At 42.8% G+C, this 25,063-nt stretch overlaps 1 protein-coding gene across 1 annotated transcript in view; it reads left to right on the forward strand.

Annotated features, from left to right (window-relative positions):
- Positions 1-22,443, forward strand: part of IGDCC4 (immunoglobulin superfamily DCC subclass member 4) — a 39,594-nt gene extending 17,151 nt beyond the window's left edge. Inside the window, exons 5-20 of the mRNA XM_012543305.3 lie at positions 185-325; positions 6,607-6,762; positions 7,736-8,149; positions 9,053-9,217; positions 10,356-10,493; positions 11,349-11,519; positions 12,108-12,347; positions 12,684-12,785; positions 13,038-13,221; positions 13,881-14,008; positions 15,488-15,658; positions 16,042-16,179; positions 16,898-17,003; positions 18,686-18,917; positions 19,684-19,845; positions 20,846-22,443. Coding sequence (XP_012398759.1) covers positions 185-325; positions 6,607-6,762; positions 7,736-8,149; positions 9,053-9,217; positions 10,356-10,493; positions 11,349-11,519; positions 12,108-12,347; positions 12,684-12,785; positions 13,038-13,221; positions 13,881-14,008; positions 15,488-15,658; positions 16,042-16,179; positions 16,898-17,003; positions 18,686-18,917; positions 19,684-19,845; positions 20,846-21,310 — 3,113 coding nt within the window. The 3' untranslated portion in view covers positions 21,311-22,443. The remainder of the gene's footprint in view (positions 1-184; positions 326-6,606; positions 6,763-7,735; positions 8,150-9,052; positions 9,218-10,355; positions 10,494-11,348; positions 11,520-12,107; positions 12,348-12,683; positions 12,786-13,037; positions 13,222-13,880; positions 14,009-15,487; positions 15,659-16,041; positions 16,180-16,897; positions 17,004-18,685; positions 18,918-19,683; positions 19,846-20,845) is intronic.
- The last annotated feature ends 2,620 nt before the right edge of the window (positions 22,444-25,063 follow it).

A 25,063-nucleotide genomic window follows, 5' to 3' on the forward strand; every position in this document is an offset into this window, starting at 1 on the left:
ATTTTTTTACCTTAATTTCTCTACTTGTCAAATGGTTGGGAGGTAGATAGGGTTGGGAGGAGAGAACCTGCATCCTCTCTACTTCAAAAGACTGTTTGCAAAGATCAAATAAGATAAAAATGGAGGTGGAAATAGACTTTAAAAAATTTTAAGTATAATGATACTTGTCTCTTCCATATTCCAGGTTCCCTGTCTTCCCCTAGTGTTGGGGATGTGGCGATTGTAGCTGCACCAGAGAACACCACTGTAGTTGCTGGTCAGAGCGTGGTGATGGAGTGCATGGCTTCAGCTGACCCTACTCCCTTCGTGTCCTGGATCCGACAGGGTGAGGGACAGGAACTGTTGAAGAGGGAGGGACAGGGAGGGAACATTTTGGGAAAGAAAAACATGGAAGCTCCAGGTCTTCTCCTAGAACCTAAGGAATTGTCAAAGAACGATTGATCAGAGACAAGACAGTGGGGTAGGGTGAGCTACATAGAGCAAGGACTGAGCTGACATTGTTGGCAACTCCTCTTTCAAAAGTTTCTATTTAGGGAAGAATTATTATTATTATTATGAGGATATTATTATGAGGAAGCTACAGTAGGGACTCTACCCCAATAAATCCAATGTGGTGGAAGAATGCTGAGTCCCAAGTTGGAGGACTAGTGTTCAAATGCCAATTCTGCCTCTTGAAAACTGTCAATCCCTTCTCTAGATCTCTGTTTTTTTTTCATTTATAAAATAAGTAAAATTGCAAAATAACTAATCTTAAAAGATGTCCTACAACCATAAATATTTCATTCCTTTTTTAAATGAGGCAATTGGGGTCAGATGACTTGCCTAACGTCACACAGCTAGGAAATATTAAGTGTCTGTGGCTGGATTAAGTGCTCTATCTACTGCACCATCTAGCTCCCTTAAACTTTTTATACTAAGACTTCCCATATATTCCCACTCTATAGAGTGCTTTTATCTTAAAAAAAAAAAGTTCACCTTATTGATGCCTTTTGTCTACATATCACAGTTGCTTTTATCAGTCCATGGTTGTTGAGAGCCTATCATGTATAAAGTGATATATTAATTACCAAGAGTGACGCAAAGATAGGAAAGAAGATGGGGAGAGAAGACATACATAAATGTTTATAGATATATTTAGTTACAGAAATATATCATCTGTAGATATAGATAAGAATGGTACCTCAAAGTCCAAAATAATGTTTAATGAATGCCAGATAATGGAACATAGAGAGGAAACACTTCCATCTTATTTCATCCTCATTATATCTAACTATGTGGTAGGGAGAGCATGTAGGAAGATGGTGATAAACATTACCAGTGGAATAACTAAAAGAAAAAAAAAAAAAACACTGATTAGCAGTCAGAAGAATCAGTTCAGTTCAATCTAGCAACCATTTATTAAGTACCTACTGTGTGCAAATATTAGATGCAGGAAACATAAATATAAAAATAATATACTCTCAAAAAATTAAAAATCCAATAAATTTGCATATACTAACTACTAGTCATATTATCTGAGGAAAATCACTTAAGTTCTCTAACTCAGTTTCCTCAACTATAAAAATAGAGATAATACCTTTACTGGGAAATAACAATAATATTTTAATATCTGAAATCCACTTCTGGCTTTAACCCTGTGATTCCCCTCTTCCCCCATTGTTTTATTATCTTCCTCTCTTTCATAGTTACTGAAAATCAACACCTGAATAACTTCAAGATTATTTCTATTGTGTATTGATTGTGTCCAACTGTTATTCTTGTTTTTATCTGGTTAAGTTCCATTTCTGCTTCCTAATTTGGCATGTTAATTACTGAATTATTAAAGTCTATATATGATGGAATACATATATTCCACATATGGAATTTTACATAGAAATGCAGGAAAATATGGTCAATTTTTGCATCTATATGTTGTCCCTTCACTTTCCTTCCTAAACACTCTTGAGATGATCTAACTTGTGGATCTCATGCTAAGCTTTTTGCAGGCTTATTTTTTCCTCCAATTCTTTTCACTATTTATAAGATATTGCCTCGTGCAGCCTTCAGTTGCCCATAGTGTTTTGTTAATGAGCTTGTTTCCTAAATTGGCATTGCTTTTGACTGTCCAGTTGCTAAAGTGGTCTCTGGGATTTTGAGATTTTAAATCTAGTCTCTTTATTTTTATCTTGGTCTCATTATTCACAAATGACTTCTTTCAGTAGTTTGAGTTGAAGATAATATAATGTACCTAATGTCTTTGTGGTAATTTGTATCCTTATCTTTTCTTCTATTTTGAGGTTGATTTTGACCTTTCTTCTAATTTTTTATTCTAATTCTAACTGCACATTCAAGAGTGCACAGTACATGACTCTCATATCAAATAAGCACTCATTTCTTATCAAGATTTAATTAACTTCATTTTTTGACAATGTTTTCCAGTACTCACCATATTAAATGCCTTCTGACTCTTCTTAAATCAATTAATTAGTCAACAAGTATTTATTTAAATTTTGAGGATTTTTAAAAAATATTAATTTTCTACTATCTCACAGGCACTGTGATAGGTACAGAGGCAATAAACTAAACAGTCCCTACCCTTAAGGAGCTTATATTCTATAGGAAAGACAGGATATTCATACATTACTGTATTTCAAAAGAAAGGAAATAAAAGGATCCCCAGTGTGCGGGAGCCCGTGATGAAGACCTGCAGCCAGATAGGAAAGGAGGAGACAGCTGCTCTGCCCCCTCCTTAAATGGAGGATCTGAAAACAGCTCTCATAATGTCTACCTTTCATCTTCACAGTGAGAAGGAAAGAGGTTTCTGAGCTGATTCTGGGTGGGGGACTGGGAAGGTATGAATTTCTTGCAAGCTTGCAAGAAAATGAATGCTTAGAGACAATGATAAAGTCAGGAGATCAGTCAGGTGGGGAAAGATGAGATAGCTGCACTGGGCCCCCAAATGCAGGAGTAATTAAAAATCACATCCACATTTAAAACTATGTCACACTCTCCTACCAAGGCTTGTAGTTTCCATAAAGAAGAGTGAATATATACTTACAGAAACTTAGTAAGGGAGACACATGAGTGAAGGAAACACATATCTTTAGAACAACTTACAATTCTTGACTGGATGTCTTTGGTATGCTTAAGGATAACTAGGTAGCACAGTGTTGATCCTGGAGTCAAGAAGACCTGAGTACAAAATCAGTTTCAGACACTAACTGTATGATCCTGGGCAAGCCACTTCACCTCTTTTCACCTCAGTTTTCTCAACTATAAAAGGGACAGGGAGGAGAATAATAGTACTACCCTCACACACAGTGTCATTACAAGGCTCAAATAAGATAGCTTTATTTATTTATTTTTCATTTTTTTTTAAATTAAAGCTTTTTATATTCAAGACACATACATAGATAATTTTTCAACAATGACTGTTGCAAAACCTTGTGTTCCAAATTTCCCTCTCTTTCCCCTACCCCTCCTCTAGATAGCAATCCAATGTATGTTAAACATGTTAAAAAAAATGTGAAATCCTATATATATATATATACACACACACACACACACACACACACATATATATATATATATATATATATATATATACACATACAATTATTGTGCTGCACAAGAAAAATCAGATCAAAAAGGGGGGAAATGAGAAAAAACAAAATGCAAGCAGACAACAAAAAGAGTGAAAACACTATGATGTGATCCACATTCAGCTCCCACAATCCTCTCTCTGGGTGCCGATGGTTCTTTTCATCACAAAACTGGCCTGAATCATCTCATTGTTGAAAAGAGCCGTGGTCCATCAGAATTGATCTTCACATAATCTTGTTGTTGCTGCATACGACGAGAGATCATTTTTAAAAAACACTCAGCACAGTGTCTGACATATAGTAGGTGCTACATAAATGCTTCTTCCTTCTCCCTTCTGGAGAAATCTTTACGACCCAAAGCTGCTTTTCCCCTCACCACCCACCCCCCTTTCTGGCCCTCACTGCTCTCCTGTGGGACAAATCTGTTCCTCTGATGAGAAGATGACAGATGACAAGTTCTTTTAGCCCATGGGCCCTTTAAAAGGTGCTAATAAACTTAGAAACGATGGTATCTTCTAAAAGGATACTGTTGCAGCCTGTCCCCCTCCGCCTTGGCCAGGCAGTTACAGTGTTTCTTTCCCTCTCTGCTTTTCTCTGTCGGACCACACAGGGGCAATAGAGAGCAATTAGACACCTGTGAGAGGTTCCTCTCCCAAAGGACAGATTCTCTGGCACCGAAAGCTTGGCTAACATCTGCTTTCTCCACCTGCCGTCTTCACGCTCAGCGCCTAATGAGGTCTAACTCCCGTCCTGAGTGATACATGGGTAGAGCACCAGGCCTGGATCCAGGAAGACCTGAATCCAAATCTAGCCTCTGATAGTTTCTAGTCCTGGATGAGCCCCTCAAACTCTATTTCGTCAGTAAAATAGGGATAACAACAGCATCAAACTATCGGGGTGGTGCTGTGGATGAAATGAACACATGGTCGGGGATAAATAAAATGCTCACTCCCTTCCTCTGTCCTTTCCCCTCTCCTGCAGGGGTCTGCATTGGGTCTCCTACCAGTAGTTAATGGTTTCTTTCTCTCTTAAAGGGCAAAACTTGAGACATTCAACTTTCCACCATCGGCAAAGCGAGCAGTCCTTTTCTATTTTTTCCAGCTTCTAGTTATTTGATTTCATGGCGGTCTTTTTGCTTTCTTTTGTCAAGAATGCTATAAGACAAGATAACCCATCGTCCCCTTGAAACAATGCTCTTGGACGTGTGATATACTCTCTTGTCTCCTTCATTGTTCTCTCCAAAAAGCACCTGGGAGCCATCCTCCCATCTAGCTACAACTTTTTGACTTCACTGAATATTCTAGTATTGATTCTTCCCATTTGTGCCACCCTGAGCAACAATTTAACTCCAGCAGACAATTCATCCAGCATTTATCAGGACCCTGTGACAAAGGAAGAATTGTGCAGGGCCCTAGGGATACAGACATATCCTATAATGTCCTTTCCTTTGAATTAGTGTAGAAAAATATGCAAAAAAGTATTAAAAAATGCAAAATGTAGAATAGACTCTTGAATCTAGAAAAACAGAAATTAAATAAATATTTCTAGATTTTCTTAAAAACTGCTATTCTCAGTGCCTTTGATCACTTTTCTGTGGACATCAATATGGAAGGAAAGGGAAGCCATATTAGGGCCATTTAAAAAAAATAGCAGATTCGATTGATAATCTTTTCTACGTGTATCTAGGCAGGAATTCAGACAGTAGGGATGGTTTTTCATTCAGACATACTTGTCATTGAAAAGTGTGATGACTCTGGAGTCAGAGAATTAGGTTCAACTCCCACTGTACTTCTGTCATTTATTATCTGTGTGACCTTAGACAACTTACCACCTTTCTTCGCTTCATTTGTCAAGTGGGGTTTGGATTACATGGTCTCTGAGGTCTCTTTCATCTCCACAGCTATGAGCTCATGAACCTTTCAGAGTTTATGCTCTGAAAGCCCAAGGTCAACTCTCCACCATGATGGGATAGCAGTGATTTTTGTTCCATAAATACATGTGCAGAATGTTATTATCAGAAAGAACACCTGATTTAGATTCAGAAGACCTGTGTTGAGATCTGTCTAATATTTTTTTAATTGATACTTTAACTGATGGTAAGCAAGTCACTTAAACTCCTTAGTTTTCTCATCTCTAAAATGGCAGCCATTATTGTCATATTACCTACTTCATAGGGTTACCATGTGAGGAAAGCATTCTGAAAATGGAAAGATCTCATTTGACATATGAAGAAAGAGATCAAGTGGCTTGTCCAAGGTGATGGAGCTGGTTAATGTCAGAGACAGATTTAGCATCTAGGTCCTGCTGGTTCCCCACCTTATACTCTTTTCATTTGACCAGTTTGATTCTCTAGACACATATTTGTAACTTTGTGATAATCACCTTGCTTTCTGGGATCCTAAGAAAGATTTGCTTGATATTTCAGTTGGGATTTTCAGTGGCTCACAAATGTCTTTAAACACTATGAAATGAGAATAGGGGAGGGATGGACAATAAGTGCCTGAGGACAGAAAGAATTTAAAATGCTTTCAATCTATTTCACACATATACATTTTAAAAATTAATTTATATGGAAATATGTTTTGCATGACTTTACATGTATAATTGCTATATTTGTCTTCTCAATAGGTGGCAGAGGGGGTATGAAGAAATAGAATTTAAAACTCAAAACTTTTAAAATAAATATTAAAAATAAATCTAAAAAATTACTAATTGTATCAGAATCTTTTATTTTTACATTACCTTTGTTTCTGAATATATTCTAGTACATGTACATTTTTAAAGTTCCTAGTCCTCTTACCTATGGTTGTACCAGAATAACCATTAGTACTTGGCTAAAGGTAGATATAGAAGAATGTGTCTCTAGCTACTTTTCTGCATTCTATCTTTGAGAAAGTAAAACTAGAACATGTGTCCACTAGACCAGATCATCTGAGAGACCCAAGTTTTGCAAAAGGGGTGGGGGAAGAATTCCCACCCTCAATTTGTTCCCAGTGGAAATGTCTCTTCTCCTCTCTACCTCCAGATGGAAAGCCAATCTCTACAGATGTCATCGTCCTTGGACGCACCAATCTTTTGATTACACACACACAGCCCCACCACTCTGGTGTCTATGTCTGTCGAGCCAACAAACCCCGTACCCGACATTTTGTTACAGCTGCTGCTGAACTCCGGGTGCTGGGTGAGAGCAGGAGTCCAGGAAGACTGGGATGGTCCTATAATTGAAACAAGTAAAGAAAAGGGGATTTGAGGAATAGGTGGCCTGGTATTGGACTGTGTGAAGTGGGTAAGGAGGAAGTGATATGAATTGAACTGGTGTATGGAGGAATCTGAGGCAGATAAGCAAGATGGGTTTAGAGAAGGTTTATGTAGAAAAAAATCAATACAGGGAGGAGAGAATTTGAAAGTAAATTTATTTTTAAAAAATCAGTATATTGGAGTTGTTAGTGGTGGTGGTGGGAATGCAAATCTGGAACAGAAACAGACAGAATTGGGAGCAATTATTGAGGGAAAGGGGATAGAGGAAGTCAGATAAATAACTTAGGAAGGAGAAGTCTCTAAGGTAAGGTAAGGAGAAACTAGAAAGTGAGTTCTCAGGAAGATTTTATTGTTATTAGAACTTAAGATGGAAGAAGGAGAGAAATTATTCCAGAAAAGGACTGAATGGTGGGAGGATGTATGATATAGTGGAAGGCTACTGGAAAGTATCCTAGGAAAATTAAGGAAAAATTGGATGGGTTAAGAGTAGGATGGAGAAAGAAGATGTGAGTAATAGGGAAAGGTAAAATATAGCTTGAAGGAAGTGGGTTAGAGGAAGACTTCTTGAACATCTACTCATGATCCCTTTTTGCACAAGATATTTTTACTTGACCCCAGATATATAACTATATAAAATAGGTATACAAATCAAACATTTACTGATGATAAATCATAATTTCATAACTCCCACATTCAGTTACAAGACATGGGGTCGCAAACCACAGTTTAAGTAGCTAGGAGTTAGAATAAGGCTGGGGAATGAATGAGGTGGGGGGTAGGAAGGAAAAGGGGGTGGCATTAGACCAAATCAGGATAAGGTGAGCCTCTGAAAGGAGGTTGGGGCCTGGAAAAGGTGACTGACCTGAAAGGAGACCATCAATGTTTGTCTTTCCCAGCATCCCCCATCATCTCCCAGGCCCCAGAGACAATCTCCCGTACGAGGGCAAGCACAGCACGTTTTGTGTGCCGGGCAGAAGGTGAACCAGCACCAACTCTACATTGGCTACGGAATGGGGAACCACTGTTGTCCAATGGAAGGGTCAAGATCCAAGCTGGAGGAAGCAGCTTGGTCATCACACAGATTGGCCTGGAGGATGCTGGCTACTACCAGTGTGTGGCCAAGAACAGACTGGGTACAGCATGTGCCACGGCTCGCTTGACTGTCATTGTCCGAGAAGGGCTTCCCAGTGCTCCCACCAAAGTGGCTGCTACCCCACTGACCAGCACCTCGGTTCTAGTATCATGGGAGCGGCCAGAGCTGCACAGTGAACAGATCATTGGCTTTTCTCTTCACTATCAGAAAGCACTGGGTATGTCTCTCTAGTACTTTTCATCTAGGCCATGATAAGGAAAAATGGAAGAATTTAGATTAAAATTAGAAAGGGCTGCCTGATGAGAAGTGGGAGGATAGAGAAAGAATTGGTTAGACCTAAGGATCTCTGGAGGTTCCTAAAAAGGAATTATACCCCAAGATGTTTGTAGTCTTCCTTCTGGAGAAAGCAATGAAAGGGAGTGGGGTTTGAATGGCAATGAAGGAGATTGGGGTTATAGATTGGGAGGGATTATCTGGGGCTTCAGGGGATAAGAGAGACTGGAGCAAGGGATCCAGGGAGGCTTTCTTTTAGGACTAAAGATACCAGTTGTCTGTGCAGGATAAGGGAGGGGTAGTCCACCTGGGAGATAAGAGGCTGTATTGTATGGTCTTTTAAAGGCTTTAAGAACTGGATGTGGGGGGAATTCTCTGGTTCTTACCTGAAAAGTAGTTGGTTTTAGAAACAGATTTTGTTTTGTTACAGAGGACTTTTGCGGTATTCTTAGAGTTCTCATTAAAGCTCCAAGGGTGTCCCTCATCCTGACTAGGGCAGTAAAAGGAATTTCAGTTAGACTTCAAGAAAACAGTATGAACACTCCGACAGGCAGCAGCTAAGAAAGGTCGTGCATTTTCAATTCCAGGAGACCATTAAAAGCAACATTTCATTTCCCCTCTGTCCCATTTATCTGCAATGTTATAATTATGTTTTTTTTGTTTTGTTTTTTGTTTTGTTTTGTTTTTTATTGAAGAGGAGTGTCTAGGTAAACCCTCTTCCAATTCTATTCAATCTCCCTGGGAAGTGTTCAGGTCTGAGATTGAACTTATGTCAAGTTGCCTTTTGGGGATTTATCATAACCTTTCCCCTCTTCCCTTATCTTCCCCCTTGATCCTTAATCTTCAGGCACAGACAATGTGGAGTACCAGTTTGCTGTCAACAATGACACAACAGAGATGCAGGTCCGAGACTTGGACCCGGATACTGACTATGAATTCTACGTGGTGGCCTATTCCCAGCTGGGAGCTAGCCGCACCTCAGCTCCCGCCCTTGTTCATACGCTGGATGATGGTATACCACTGAGCCACTGCTCCTTGGGGGGATAAATGGGAAGATGGGACCTGACAGAGGGGATGAGTCCAAGAGATGCCCTTAATCTCAATAACTGATCATAACACTTCCCAAAATTTATTTAAACTTTTCCCTTGATAACTTCCCTTGACTGTGCTTCTTTGTTCATTGTCTTATTTTTTCTTCTCAACAGCTTATATACAATGAGTGGGTAAAATGGGTGTGACTAGTTCCTTATGATAGATAAGAAACTGAAATCTAAAAGCTGAAGTGACTTGTTCCATATCAGACACAGTTTATGAGAGGCAGAGTTGCCATTGGAATGCCATTCTCCTGATTCTCAATCCAGGGCTCTTTCCTCCTACACCATCTCTCCTGCCCTCCAGATTCTCTCCAAGAAGTTTTCAATTAGCTCTGAAGCTAGACTAAAAATGGGCTCTCCATCAGGTGCTTCCTAAATACTATTCAAGTTTTTCAGTAAGAAAGAGGAGCCTGGTTTTTTCTACAATTGGAGAAATCCCCTTCACACTTTGTTGGTCTGCGTTTCAGTCTTTGACTACTATCCTAATGCTATCTCAAGTGTGACTGAACCACATTAAAAGGTGATGGAGAAATATTTAATAAAACAAAAACACAATATGTGCTTTTCTATATCTATGTGCCACCATCAGGTCCCTTACTTATGGGTTAGTGGTCCCATTTCTGCTTGAGCTTGACACTACTGGTCCAGAATGTAATGGTCCCATATGCTTCCCAAATCACATGAAAATGTAGTTGAGAAATATTTAACAAAATAATAAAAAAGAAAATTTAACAAAATACAAATACAACTTAATAATTTTTTTAATTTAACAAAATAAATAAAAACAAAAAAGAAATATTTTTAATTAAGTTAATATGCAGCCCCCAAGGATCTTCATGGTTTAAAGGACTTCCAGCTCTATTTGAATTTGCCTCTGTTGGTTCAGAAGCCTTAAGCATCATATCCTCCAGTTTTCTTGATTTTCCCTAGGATGGCTTTTCTACTTCTCTCATAGGTTCTAGTCTGACTCTTTCACTCACACACTGTTCTTTTATTTCCCTGGACCCTTATTTCCTCATCAGTCTGATGAGCCTCACACTAACACTTGGTTCTCAGTCCCCAGTGCTGCACCCCAGCTTTCTTTGTCAAGCACTACTCCTGGGGACATTCGAGTGAGCTGGCTACCTTTGCCACCCTCCCTGAGCAATGGGAAAGTTGTGAAATATAAGATTGACTACTGCACACTAAGAGAAGGTGAGCATAAGATAGGATCCATTCAGGCACCTAGCTCTATACTGGCTTGATAGAAGAAGAGGATCAATACTGGATGAGTGGGTGGTTGGTCCACAGAGTAGCATAGAATGTGGGATACCCTGGAGGATAGAATGAAGAGGTTACTGAGAGTCGCCTGTAGCAGAAGAAATTGAGAAAAGAATGATATGGGGGTCATGAAGGAGAGGGAGAAAAGGAAGAGTAGGCTGGGAGAAGATAGAGAAAAAAGAGAAAGTGGAATAAGTTAAAAATAAGGCTGAGAAGATATTCTCTGTAGGTTCATTGAATGGAGAAAATGAATGAATAAAAAACTCTTACCATGTACCAAGCACTGTTTTAAGCAGCAGGAATACTAGATAAGGCCAGGTAACAAGGGGAATGGAGTTTAGAGCCTCCTCTAAGTTAGAAAATTCTGCATCCTGAGTTTGAGGTAGTTCTACAGAGACAGCAGGATGAAGACAGGAACTTGGGGCTTCCCACCTCCCTATCTTCCCCTACTATGTCCCTGGCTCTGAAGTAGTAAACAGTCCCAGGTAATGTTATGGGGGTGGAGAGGTGTTTTCTACTCTAGTTGCTAGGTAGAGAGGAAGAGAATTTTGTTGAGAACCCTCATCTTTGAAGGGAAAGGCAGTGTGGAGCAGTGACTACTCTCTAGAGTGATTTTTTTTTTTAGTTGAAGTCAGATAAACTTGGGTATATGTTCTTGAACTTGCATCCAAGTGTTCAAGTACCTAGGGTCTTGGTGTCCAGGGCCAAGTAACTGGGGGAACAAGTGAGGGTCTGTTGTCAGAGTCTCAAAGCTGTTGCTAACTTGTATCCTTTTCCTACCTTTAACAGATCAAGTTATTTCCACTGAGGTCTCTGGAAATGAGACACAGCTCATGTTATACTCATTACAACCCAACAAGGTGTACAGGGTGCGCATTGCCGCAGGCACTGGTGCAGGATATGGAGCCCCCTCCCAATGGACACAGCACCGAACGCCCAATACAGAGAACCAGACTCATAGTATGGAGAGCAGAGGGATGTGCTGGGGGAGAGGGGGTAGAGAGGGAGGAGAATTTTATGTATGGGCATAAGACCATAGAGAAGTATGTTTGTAGATGTATCTGCATGGGTACATATTGCCAGGTGAGTGGTTTTTCATGTATTGTGAGGACATATATATTTATGCATGTGAGGAGGTATGTGTTTATATTAGAGGATATTTTCTTATGTTGTATGATATGTATCCTTATCAAAGTGGATAGTATACCCAAAAAAGTCATCCTTCTAATAGGAACTTGGGGGCCAGAGCAGATGAGCAGTCTGTAGAATTTGACTATATTCTTAGTCTTGTCTCTAGAATGGATTTGGAGGTGAGCACTGTGTTTAACTGAGTGGCCCCCAAAGAACCAGGAAGGGGAGATTCTTGTAAATGGTAATTTGAATAAGCATCTGAGACTCATTAAATGCTTTTGTCTTACCCCAATCTTTGTTTCTTCTTCCCTCTCCTCCGAACGCTCAATTGCTTCCTCTTTATTATCTTACCATTTCTGTATCCATTTTCCTCCTTCATTTAATTCTTCCCCCTCTTCATCTCTTCACTGCACCCAGTCCCCTTTGCTCCCACAGATTTGAAGGTCAGGGCAAGGATGGAATCCTTAGTAGTGACATGGCAGCCACCTCCTCACCCTATACAGATCTCAGGCTACAAGCTATACTGGAGGGAGGTGGGAGCTGAGGAGACAAGTGAAGAGAGGTCTTCTGGCGGTGGGAGTCGTGCGGACCAAGTCTGGGACGTGGGGCCTGTCAAACTCAAGAAAAAAGTGAAGCAGTATGAATTAACTCAGCTAGGTGAGGAAGGAATGGGCAGGGAGGTTGGGTGCCTCTGGACTTTTGAGGGGAGGGAAATTTACACATCCCTTCCTTTGTGTCCTGTTCCTAAATATTCAACTTGAGGGATCCATTAATCTAGAGAGTGAAATTCAGGGCTTTCTCAGGTCAGTGATACCTGAAGTCAAGTCAGAATCTCCAATTAGTAATGATTGGGTGGGGAGAAGTCTGATTTTGGGGTCTCTGATCATCAAAGTCTTGAAATCAACTTGGGTCAGTAAACCTAAGGATCAGGAGTAAAGATCTGTGGGCCAGGAGTCAGAATCTCTGGTCAGTGATCCCTTGTGACTTCTCCAGCACCTGGACGATTGTATGAGGTGAAGCTTGTTGCATTCAACAAACATGAAGATGGCTATGCAGCTGTGTGGAAGGGCAAGACAGAAAGGGCACCTGCAGCAGGTAAGAGCTCGGCTGTATATTAGAGATCAGTCTCCCTCCTATTTTCACCACTTTAACACTGTAGTCATAGGGCTAGTATAATAGACTAACATGTGAGTTAGAGCAGAATGGGAACTGAGACCCAAATCCCTGTATTCCCAACCCAGTGCATTATGCTTAAAAATCTAGAGTGACTAGTAGAAATCACATCATAGCCCACCCTCTGGGACTAAACACTTCATTCTTCTCCTCTCTCTGCTTCCTTTCCAACAGACCCACCAGTCCAGAAGAGCCCCCCTCTACCCCCAGCCCATGTACATGCAGAATCCAACAGCTCCACATCCATCTGGCTGCGCTGGAAGAAGCCAGACTTCACCACCGTCAAAATTGTCAACTACACAGTTCGCTTCAGTCCTTGGGGGCTCAGGAATGCCTCCCTGGTCACTTACTATACCAGGCAAGGAAATGCATATGGGGAAGGGGACCAGAGAGTGATGGGAAGGAAGACATAGGCTGAGGAGTTCAATAATCTGTCACTACTCCCTCACTTCACCAGAGTGAGGATGGTCAAGGAATAGAAAAATAGAAAAAGAAAAGGGTGTGACATCAGAATTAAAAACCCCCAGAGGGGGTACTGTACTTAGAACTGGAGCATATGTCACAGAATAAACAATGTCTTCAGCCTCCCAATCTATTGAGGAGAACATGATATCTGCTTTTGAGAACTCCTTCCTCATAGAAGAAGGAATGGGTTATATGTCACCCACAGATAGTGATGACAAAATTATGTAGAGAGAGGATAGATCAGTCAATACAATAGTACAATAGTACATTGTGTGGGTGTAAAATGGGCTGAGGATACTTGGAGGAGATAGCATAGAAGTGTAATTTCAAGTTAGAAAATGGGTGCAAATTTAAATGTAGCTAGCATCCCTGCTTTCTGGATGTGACTTGTAAGACACCTTTGTACCAAAGCTGAGTGTTTCTAAAAGTCTCTGCATATCTGTCCCACCTCAAAGAGGAGAATGGGGAACTGGTGGGACAGGACCTGGGAGACCTTAAGGAGGGGAGGGCTGGGGTCAGATTCAGTGTTCAGTTGAGTTCTTGTCCTGACAGTTCTGGTGAAGACATCCTCATTGGTGGACTGAAGCCATTCACCAAATATGAGTTTGCAGTGCAGTCCCACGGGGTGGGCGTAGATGGCCCGTTTGGGTCTGTGGTGGAACGTTCTACTCTGCCTGACAGTGAGTGGTTCTGTAACTGCTTCCCTCATCCCCTTCTCTCTCTCTCTCTCTCTCTCTCTCTCTTTCTCTCTCACTCTCCCCAAATTCCTAAATTCCTAGTCTCCTTTCAGGACCTGAGTCAGCCACCTTGAGATTCTTTCTCTCTGATGATGATTTTATGGTATTATGAAAAAAGGTGCCTTAGTGAAGGAGACAAGATTTTGAAGGCGGCAATAAAGGATTTGGACTTTTAACACCTGGCTGCACTTGTGGTGATTACTGAACTAAAACGAAGGCTGCTCCCAGAGACCCCAAGAAAACTGAACAAAGAACACTACATTTTGGCGCCCAATGTGGGGTGCCAAAATGTAATGTTCTCTTATCATAGGTGTGAATCTTGTAGAACTATATTAAGTACTAAGTACATGTACTGAACTGGAGCACCATGCTAAACTAGATAACCATTGTATCTATCAATTTCATTGACTTAGCACCTTGTAAGAATCCTTTGTTTCAAGTTCAGAGTTCTGGCCCATAACACCTTGGAGTCAGGAGTCCTAATCTTGGCTTGCCCACTTTCTAGCTTATCTAATTCATCTTTGGAAAATCACTTATTCTCCCAAACCCTCACTTTTATCACCTGTAAAATGGGAATGATAATCTTTGTCTGCCTCGCAAGGATGTTGGGATGATCAAATGGGAGAAGGGAACAAACAGGTTTTTGTAAATTATTTCTGTGGTCACAGTTGACTGAAAGGTGAAAAGGTACAGGTGCCCACAGCAGTAAAAGGTGAATTGATTTGTCTATCCAGTACATATCAATGGCATGACTTGAACCCGGATCCTCCTGGCTTATGAAGCCAACTCTCTACTACACCAATTTGCCTGCTTCTCTTATGAAACTAAGATGGGCCTCAGTTCTGCTGGATACTGCATCCTGAAGTTAATTTGTTTATCTGGATAGAGAATAAGTTATCCCATATACTGTTTTATGATTCAGTTACCCTTAAAACATCAATAAATTTTAATCTCAGAGTAATGTACAGATTATCTCTATTATACATATACCCTTGGGGTAAGTTTCCATAACTGCAGATGGACTTTATGGAAGCTCTCTGCTTTCCAAAGTACTTTGACAGATGTGCCCTTTATCAAAACTATTATCATCCCTGTTTTACAGATGGGGAAACTGAGACCCAGTGAAGTGAATCTAAAGATAGCTCAGTATGTTAGGGATAAAACCAGGACTAGAAAGAACTCAAGTTGCCTGACTCCAAATCTTTGCTCTTTCCAGTATAATGCACCATATGTCCCTATACCCTTGTCTCTGGTCTCATACTCTGAAGGGACCTTAATGATGCCTCTGTTGTCCCATTGCCTCCTCCAATCTATCAGGTTCTCAGCATCCCTTTTGACTTCCTTTAATGCCATTACTCCTTTCGATGTTTAAGCCTCAGTGAGTGTGCCCCTGACTTTTTTCCTCCTTCTAACCTTTCCCAGGACCCTCAACTCCTCCTTCAGATCTTCGCCTAAGCCCTCTCACCCCATCTACAGTCCGACTCCGCTGGTGTCCACCAGTGGAGCCCAATGGAGTGATTGTGGAATACCTGATCCTTTACAGCTCCAATCACTCGAAGCCTGACCACCTGTGGACTCTGCTCACCACAGATGGTGAGTGTGCACTGCTCAGGCCCCCCAGCCTTCATTGTCTCCTCAGGCAGCTGCAAGCTGTCCCATCTCTTCTGTCTTCCTCTATGACGCACCTAGATGGGATTCATCTTTAGAGGGGAATTCTCCAGCTCATTCCAGAACTTAACTTAACCAAAGTCTGTCTTTTTGGTTGTTGATATAGTTAGGAGCAAGATGCTGGTGGGGGGCTGGTTTGAACACCTCCTAATGAATCAGGGGCAGAGAAGCTGTCTGTCCTCCTTAGTCAGAAGGTTGGGGGTGTGACAAGGGTGAGGAAAAGTAGCAGAGTTTTGTAGGAGGCTTCTTTCAACAACCATTCACTACCAGCTAATTTTGCTCTTTCTGCTTTTCATACTCTTCCCTAGGAAACATCTTTAGTGCTGAAGTTCATGGGTTGGAAAGTGACACTAGATATTTCTTCAAGATGGGAGCACGCACAGAGGTGGGACCAGGGCCATTCTCTGGTCTACAAGATGTACTCACTCTGCAGGAGAAACTTTCAGGTATGAGTTGGTGGAAGAGAGAACACATATCGGAGGATACCGGGAGGAGAAACCTGGGACAAATACCACTCAGGAGCTAGTACTGAAATCACAAAAGACTTGAACAAAAGACCTCCTCTTCTCCCCCAACCCCAAAGGTCATTTCACCTTCAGTGTCCTGTGTTGAGACAAGACTAACATTAAGTCACTTTAGACATTCCGTGTTGATGAATAGGTTAGATAGGTTGAGAGACCTATTTCAGTCTAAAGAAATTTTAATTCAGGAGATCTGTTTGGTAGGAAAGTTCATTCTAATTGATGGGGGGGGGGGGGGGGGGGACAGGGACTAAGTAAGTTAGTTTGAGAGTCTGGATAGACCGGAAGATAGATTTTATTAGGAAGCTATGTGTGTGTTGGGGGGGCGGGGTTCATTAAGAGACCAGTTTGGTTTGGTGGGAGAGGAAAAGGCCACTGTTTTACTAAGAGGTTGATTTGCTGTATTTTCCAGAAATGGGCATAGTATATGCCCAAAGTTCCATGGCAAACAAAAGCTAGCTTAAAGACTCTTCCAAACTAAACTGCTTAGCATGCTGCCAAAAATAAGGGTTACCCTTGTTAATATGTTAAGGATGTGTTCTGGTTCTTCCATGAGAGGTATAAGTATTCTCTTGAGATCTTAAATACTGTCTATAGCACACGGTGCTTTGATTGTCCACAGTTTCTCTCTTATGTCTTCCAGATGTCCTGGATGTTCACTCGGTCACCGGCATCATAGTGGGTGTCTGCCTGGGCCTCCTCTGCCTCCTTGCCTGCATGTGTGCTGGCCTACGAAACAACTCCCACAGGTGAGAAGGTGACAGGGAATCAGGAGGGACAAAGCAGAGGTTTCTCAGCCTTTCTCCTTCTCCATAACCATAACAGGGTCAGTCAGTCAACAAGCACATATTAAGTACTTCCTCTGTGCCACGATAAGCCCTGGGTATAAAAAACTGAAAACAAAACAAAATTTCCTGCCCTCAATGGGCTTGTATTCTAATGGGGGAAATGGAAATAGCTCCACAGTTATCTAAACTCCTGGGTGAGAGTTTAGGGATGGATACCTTTATACATAAGAATTCCCTTATAAAAGGAATAGTATGTTTGGAGATATCCCTGACTTTTGAGATGATATCAAGGAGTGAAACCATCTCCTCCCTCTGGCCCTCGGACACACCTTGGAACTAGGCTGGAAGATTCATTAATGATGATTGTAAAATGGAAAGTGAGGTTTGGAAGCATCCACTATTTCTTTTCTGGATCTGCCAGAAAATCTCTTTAGTTATACTCCCCATCCATCTTCACTGTAACTGGTTCCTTCTATGTCCCTTACCCTAATATGCTGGTCTCAGTCTCCATAGGATATAACTGACAAAGAAAAGCTGATAAAGAAACTTTCCCACTCCCTTACTCCCCCACTCCCACTCCCATCTCTTTATTCCTCTCTATCATCTTGGATCAGCATTTCAGCATTTAGGGAAGATATTAGAAAGAAAGAAAGAAAAAGCTAGTGGAAATAATAAAAATTGATAATATTATATGTTTACAATTTGTGTCATTTCCTTAGATACAAAGTTCTCTAGTAAAAGATAACTCTGGTTAGCTCTTCCCTTTTCTGCCAATGAGATATTTGCCCCTAGACAGTGAGGATGGGTAGGAAGAGGAATCAGTTCTTCTTTCTGTTCAACTTTTGGGCTTAATCTGAAATCAGGGGAATGGGGGTCGTTAAAAGCATCTTCTTTTTTAAAATTTCTATTTTCCCTTTAATAAAGTTATTATTTATTTTTTAAATTTACAATTCCAAATTCTCCTCCCTTCCCTACTCCAGTTCTTCACATACCCACTGAGAAGGCGAGCAATGTGATATCAGTTATACATGTGAAATTACAGAAAGCATATTTCCATCTTAGTAAGGCATCTTCTTTATCCAAGACAAATTCTACCAATTCTTTCCCTACCATCCCTCACCTCACCCCAGCCCAGGGCTTTTAGAATAGGTGGGAAAAGGACAATAACTCCCAGGTGGAGATGCTGGGTTGGGTAGGATCATAGATTTAGGTCTGGAAAGGGCCTTAGAAATCACTGAGTTCATTTTGTAGATAAAGAAACTCCCGCTGCTAAGTGACATGCCCAGGGCCACCCAGGTAATGTTTGAGACAGAATTAAAAGCCTGATCCTCCTGATCCACATTCATTCCTCCACTACTCTAATGGCAAAATCCGTTCTTTGTCTTTGGATCTCTCCGGTTGTTAGGACAATAATTTCCTGCTTCAGGTGTGACTTCGAATAAATAATTGCTGAAGAATAAATAATCTTCCAATTAAGCAATTGTTGTTTCTTATTGGAAATGAAGTAAAACAGAAGGGAGTTCTTGGCCAGGGCAGTTCATTCAGTATCAAGGGCTTCTGTCTGTCTGGTCTTCCCCAAGATTCTCGCTCCCACCCAAACGCGCTCTGATTCCTTTGCCTTTTTCTCCCGCTTCCCTGCACAGGGAGTCGCTCCCCGGCTTGGCTTCTCCCACCGCTGAGAACCCGCGGCTTTACTCCCGCGCCCAGCTGTGCCCGCCGGGCCCCCCTGCTGCCCATGAGCTTGAGTCCCTCGTGTGCCCTCACCCTCGGCTCCAGGACGGGTCCTTCTCGCCCTTCCCGGACCTCGACGAGGGAGCTGAGGTGCACAGCCTCATGGGCGGCGGCGCTGAAGGTCGCGGCCACACCAAGAGAAAGGTGACATCTGGGACCCCATAGCTGTCCGTCTCGCCACAGCTGGCAGCTTCCCCGGGCTGCTCCTGCGTGTCAGTTCTGCCTTAGGGCACCAGGGGGTGGCAGAGTACAGCGTGTGCCAAGTGATAACCTCCCTTTCCTCTGGGCCAGATGTCAGTGGGGGCAGGGAGAGCAGATGGACCCCATCCCTCTGGCAAATTCGGACAGTTTGGTTCTCACGGAGGGGGAGGGCTCCATATAGTCACCTGGGATAACCTCAATAAGCAAGAGCCACATTCAGAAAGGCTGGGATGGCCTCCAAGGTCAATCCCCCTCTCCCAGCAGACTCAACTTCTCCTTCTACCCTCCCCATTTCATTCCCCTGCAGGCAGCCAGCGGCTCTCAAATGGGATCAGTAGGAAATGGCACAAAGTGGGAATGCAGTGCTCTAGATCCTGATCATTAGTCCGAGCCTCCTCCCTTCCTCCGCACTCAGTGACTCACTTACTAGGGCCCATCTCTTCACTTCCCCAAATGCCTTCCCCACCCACCCCACACCCCGACACCCACAGACATTGGCCCTGTCCTCAGGTCTCCCCGGGCAGAGCCATTCCTGACATCCTTTCCATCAGGAAAGAGCCAGTCAGCTCCATCTCCTAGGTTTTTATCCTGTCTAGCTTGGGACCTGTGCAAAAGGCCATCTCACTGCTTCCATTCACTCCACCCCCACCCATAGCGGGATCTAACTTTGGCTTTGATCGTTGACCAATCTTTTGTTCTTTGCCTCCAGGTCACATGGGCTCACTCTGGAGGGCTGAGCTGGTCAGGAACCTGGGCGGGATGCAGGGCCCCTCAGACGTGTCCTAACCCTGCTCTGACCCAAGCCCTGCTCCCCCCAGCTGGAGCAGGACAGACCCTGATACTGCAGGCCCTGATGTATGACGCCATGATGGTGAGTATATACGTTGAGAGGGTTTGGGCCGGCATTTGTTGGTGGGAACAACCTCATCAGGTGTCATCCATTAACTTTTATTTGGGATAAAAAGGTGTCCCATTAGCTTGGGTTGTTATCATCTAGAACTACATGGGATTCATGAATTACCTAGAGATTCCGGAAATCTTCCTCTAGAGATGAACATATTGTTAGAGAAGAGTTGATGGATGTATGAGCAGTGGTTCTGAAAGATTGGGGACCTCTCTGTACTTCTTTCTCCCAACCTAGGTTGACCGGTGTCTTATAAAGGACCCTCCAATCTACCTCAAAACCACGTAGGAATGTTTCATTCCTCACAATCTCAGAGCCTCCCATTGTGGTTCTGGAGCTTCTCTGACTTATGGGGATTGGGACAACGGGACGTTCATCTCCTTGCCTAACTTGCTGAATGTATATCAGAGTAATGTTCACTTACATAGCATACATATTCAGGTTATAATGAGAAGGCAGAGTGGAGTAATGGAGTCAGAGCAACCTGAATTTGAATCTATGTTCTGCTTTAGCACCTATGTAACCTTGATCAAGTAACAATCTAAATTTTTCTAGGTTTCAGTTTTCTTATCTGTAAAATGAGAAAATTGTCGTAGGTGATCCTTAAGTCCCTTAGAAGCTGTGATCCTAGAAAGGCAATGTGCTCTCCTCCTAATTCTGTGAGATAAGTTATTATTCTTATTTTGCAGATGGGAAAACTGAGTCTCCAAGAACTCATCTGGCTTTGGGTTACATAGCTAGTATTGGATCTGTGATCGTAGTTCTTTCCATTACAATGAGCTACCTTTCCATGTGCGGTGACTTTCCGGTATCCCTTAGGCTCTGAGGGTTACTCTGGTGTCCATCCCCCATGTCATTTGTTGCCCTCCCCCAAATCTGGGCTATGACAGCCATTTACTATTCCTCCACTCCTGGATGTGGTAGTCCCTCTGCATTCTCAGGATTTTGTGTTCTTTGTCCTTACCAGAGTGATGGAAGAAAGAAACCGCTTTCATCCTGCAGAAACCAAGTGGAGGCTGATGTCATCGTCCACTCTGACTTCTCTGCATCTGAAGGGCACCATGATCCTGAGCTCGGTGGCCCGGAGCCTCGGGACCCCACCCCCCTTGGATCTCCAGCCTCCCCCTCCCATATCAGTGAGCAGAGGTCGGAAACACACTGGTCAAGCAGAGACCTGGGAGGAGATGAGCTAGAAGCCACTGGGCCAGACAGGCAGACTCACCAGCCAGAGGCGGCTAGTGTCCAAGATCTTTGCAATGGCTTTCCCCAGCATGGAGATGCCCTGGAGAAAACAACCCCTGAGCATCCTCACACCTGCAGGAGTGGGCAGCTGAAAAAGGGATCCCCAACCCTTTCTGGACACCCCGACGGCCTTCAGGGCAGCTCTTCGGGCCTCCACTCATCCACCGCAACCCAGAGCCAATGGCCCTGACTGGCCAAGCTTGGCGCCCATTTGACCTGGACCATGTGAAACAGCATTTGCATTTGTGCATCTGTATGTGTACCTCCTCACTAAGCCATGTGGAGACCTCCCTGGGCCTCGGGAGGAGCCAGTAGGTGCCCTGGAGGAGCCAGATCTCCTGCACCAGGAGTCTGCTCTTCCCAAAGTGCCTCACTTCTCTCCGGTGTCAGCCTTCCTGCCCCTCGAGAACTAGGCTCCTGTGGCCCCTGCGTGGGCGCACACCTTGGGTCAGTGGTTGGGAGGAAGGGCGGTATTTGCTGGAGAATCGTGGGCATTTCCGTGGCTGTGCTCGGAACTTATGAGAATGAGGAGTTGTGGGTTAGTAGACGATTTCTTTCTAGGACAGCCTCCGGGAGCACCTCCTGTCGCTGCAGCCCGCCAACCTTTCCATGACTCCACATCTTTTATTACACACTCTGAGAGTGTCTCTAACACCCTGTCTTAGCAAGACAGTGCCGCCCCTCTGCTGCCTCCCTCCCGGGCTGGGCAGCAGCTCCAAGCAGGTCCGGTGCCTAACATTCTGGGTGCGTCCCCTTTCTGCCACCTGCTTCGTGCTGCGTGTGCAAGGGACTCCGAGTCCTCTCTAAACAACGGTTTGATTTTATTTTGAGCAAAGCCTGGTTTTATAGCCACTTGCTAGTCTCCCTCCCCATATCCTGTCTGTCTCCCTTCCCTAGAAATCTTTCCCTTCTCTCTCCTTCTCCCTTTCCCTTTTTCTGTCCCATGCATCTATTTATCCTCATCATTTTGTCTCTCTATGTCCCTCTGTCCTATCTGTTTCCTATTTCTCTTCCTCTTATCTCTTCCCTTATCTCCTTTCCCTCATCCCAACTCTCAGTCTCCCTCAGACTTCTCTTGTCCTCTTTCTTTCTCTCTTCTCTGCCTCTGTCCTCATTTCTCCTCCCTCTTACTTGTTGTCTCTTTTGTTTCCTGTAAAAGCCTTCCATCTCTCCTTTGTTGTTGCTTTCTCTTTCTTGCCCTGTTTTTCTCTATCCCTGAACTCTGTTTCTGAATTTCTCGCTCTTTCTCCTGTTTTTCCCACCCTCCCACATTTTCTCTTTTTTTCACTCCTTCCCCCATCTCCCCATTCTGTTTCTCTTCTCCCTTTTTCCTCTCTCTCTTTGCCTTTTGCTTTTCACCTCCCTTTCCCCCTCCCCTCTCTCTCTATCATCTCTCACTTCCTTCTTCTCCTCTCTTCTCTCTCATCTCTCATCTCCACCTCCTTTTCCCCTCTTTCATCTCTCTCTCAATCCTCTTCTAGTCTACTCTTTTCATCTTTTCCCTGTCTTCATCACCACCTCCCCTTTTTACTTCTCTTGTAGTTGGTTTTACATTTCTCTCCTCACAACAGGACTACCTCACATGTGTTTCAGAGGCTGAAGTGATTCCCCTGCCCTATCCATCCGTAACTGGTTCTTGTACCACCTTTCTCTAAAGATGCAACTATGCCCACTGCAGTGACTTTTAAAAAACACAGCCCTCCTGCCTTCCAGGTGCCTGTTTGGGAGGCTCACACCTCTCTGTGAAGCATCAATCTCCCTCTTCCATTCTGGCCTTGGACCCAGTTCATCTAAAAGATTTCGGGGGGGGGTGTTTTAAATTTGGAGAAGTAGTGTCATAATCTAAAATGAATGTTCACATGGCCACCTTTACCTGGATAATTAATTTTATCTCTGATTTAACTTGCCAGTAGAGCAAGTTATGAGAAAATATTGCATGAGAGAAAGAGTTCCTTTCCAAGGCAATAAGTGAAGAGGGTGCATGTTCCAGCCCCCAAGATCAAGGAAGTCCAGAGTGCTACCACAAGTTTGGGACTAACCCTGACCAATTCCCTTACAGAAAGGACTCCACTTTTGAAACTTTATTTGGTCCTAGTTCCAGGCACCAAACAGATCAGTTTAAGTAGCGGTACTGTCATAGAGTGCTGAACTCCCCCAACCTTTTTAAAGCTCTGCCTTCACATTCAGGAGCCCTGAATGGACATGTACTTATCCCCATCTCCCCCAGATCTGAGAAAGACTGGCGTGAGGGAGGAAAGAAGGGGGAAGGCCAGTACAAGAGCATCCCATGTCTCGTTCCTTTGATTTAAACTCATTTCTGAAATCATTATAAGACCTTCGAAGTAGTATCTAAGGTCCTTTCCATCTCTGAATCCTACATACCTAGCACAGTGTTTGGCAAATACTAGGTTCTCAATAAATGCTCATTGACCGTTCCTTCTCACATATGCCAGTTCCCATTGGGACAAATACTTTCTTTTCTCTTTGGCCCTTTTTCTAGGGAACTGTGTTTGCAGTTGGGTTGAGGAGAAGGTTATTCCTCTTTGTTACTTCATACAGAACAGAGAGTCATGGGTTAACTCTGGCTTCTGCATCACATTAAGAAACAATTTTTTTTCTTCCCCCCCCCCTTAAATCATGAACTATATCCCAGAGTTCCTGTAGCTTCATCAGACTATTGGTGTGGAAACAGAAGGCATCTGTGTGTTTATTATGTGTTTGTTTCACTCATGATTGATACCCTTAACCTGTAGACCTGCTCCCCTTCCAATCCTCCCCATCACCACCAGCAAACCACTAAAGATCATGTAGGTTGGCACTGGAGGCTGCTGAACCCAGAACCCTTCATTTCTCCCGCCGTTTTGTAGCCTTTGGGGTTATGGTTTGACTGCACAGCTGTGCATATTGGCTTGTTGCTCAGAAGGTCAGAATCCTTGCTTTATTTTGTTTTTAATGTTTTTGCCCTGATGTTTATGGCGGCAGCTCAGGCCTGGCTGTACGCTTCTAGCATGGCACGCTGTGTCCTCATTTTTCATGTCCTTGTTTAACAGGCAGTGAAATTCTGGTTTAAATTAAGTAGCTGCAAATGAGACAATTTATAACCCATTAGGTTGGGATGGAAAATTGTTTCTCAAAAGCAAATAAGTAATAAATCTGGTCTCTGCCTATAACTCATACTTGATAAGAAAGTGGGCCCAATCCTCTCCAGCATCCCAGATGCTATTTTGCTCTGCAAGTAATCTTGGAGGTGGTGGATTTGTCTCTTAAAAGTAGTAACTGGGAAAGAGATTGTTGGTACATTACAGGGTAGAGTCTCCACTCTTTTATCACTTTTCACTGATGCTGCTTTTTTAAAAAATGATTTTGCTTTAAGATTTCCTTCCTATGATGCATGACAAGTGTAATCAGCACCTGCCCTACTATTTATCTGTATTAGCTCATGTTGTATTATTTAATTATTCCTTTTGTTCCTTAGCAGCTTCTCACCTCTCCTCACAGATATTCTTTAGCGTTAAGATGCCAAGATGGCCGTGACCATGTATCCCTTCATATGAATTAATAAACTATTTTCCAAAAAATTCTGTGTTCACCTCAGGAGCCCAGTTCAGTTCAATTCAACTGTTCTAAGCACTGGGCGCATAAAGATGGGGAAAGCAAATATTCCTGTCTTCAAAGAGTTCACACTCGGGGGAGGGGGTACATAAATGGACAACTTTTTCACAAAAAAGTAAAAAAAAAAAAGTATCTAAATTTTGTAATTTCAGGGTACGGCAGGAGTCCCGCACCAATACCTAGAAGAATCGGGAAAAGTTCCTAAAAGGAAGTGATACTTGAATTGTTCCTTGAACCAGGAAGCAGAATAAAAGAGGTAGACTTTCAGACTGAGAAATAAGAATTAAGATTAATAGGAGCTGGCATTTTTATAGCATTTACTATGTGCTAG

The sequence above is a fragment of the Sarcophilus harrisii genome, chromosome 2 (genome assembly GCF_902635505.1).
Source record: "Sarcophilus harrisii chromosome 2, mSarHar1.11, whole genome shotgun sequence".
NCBI classification, from domain to species: Eukaryota; Metazoa; Chordata; class Mammalia; order Dasyuromorphia; family Dasyuridae; genus Sarcophilus; species Sarcophilus harrisii.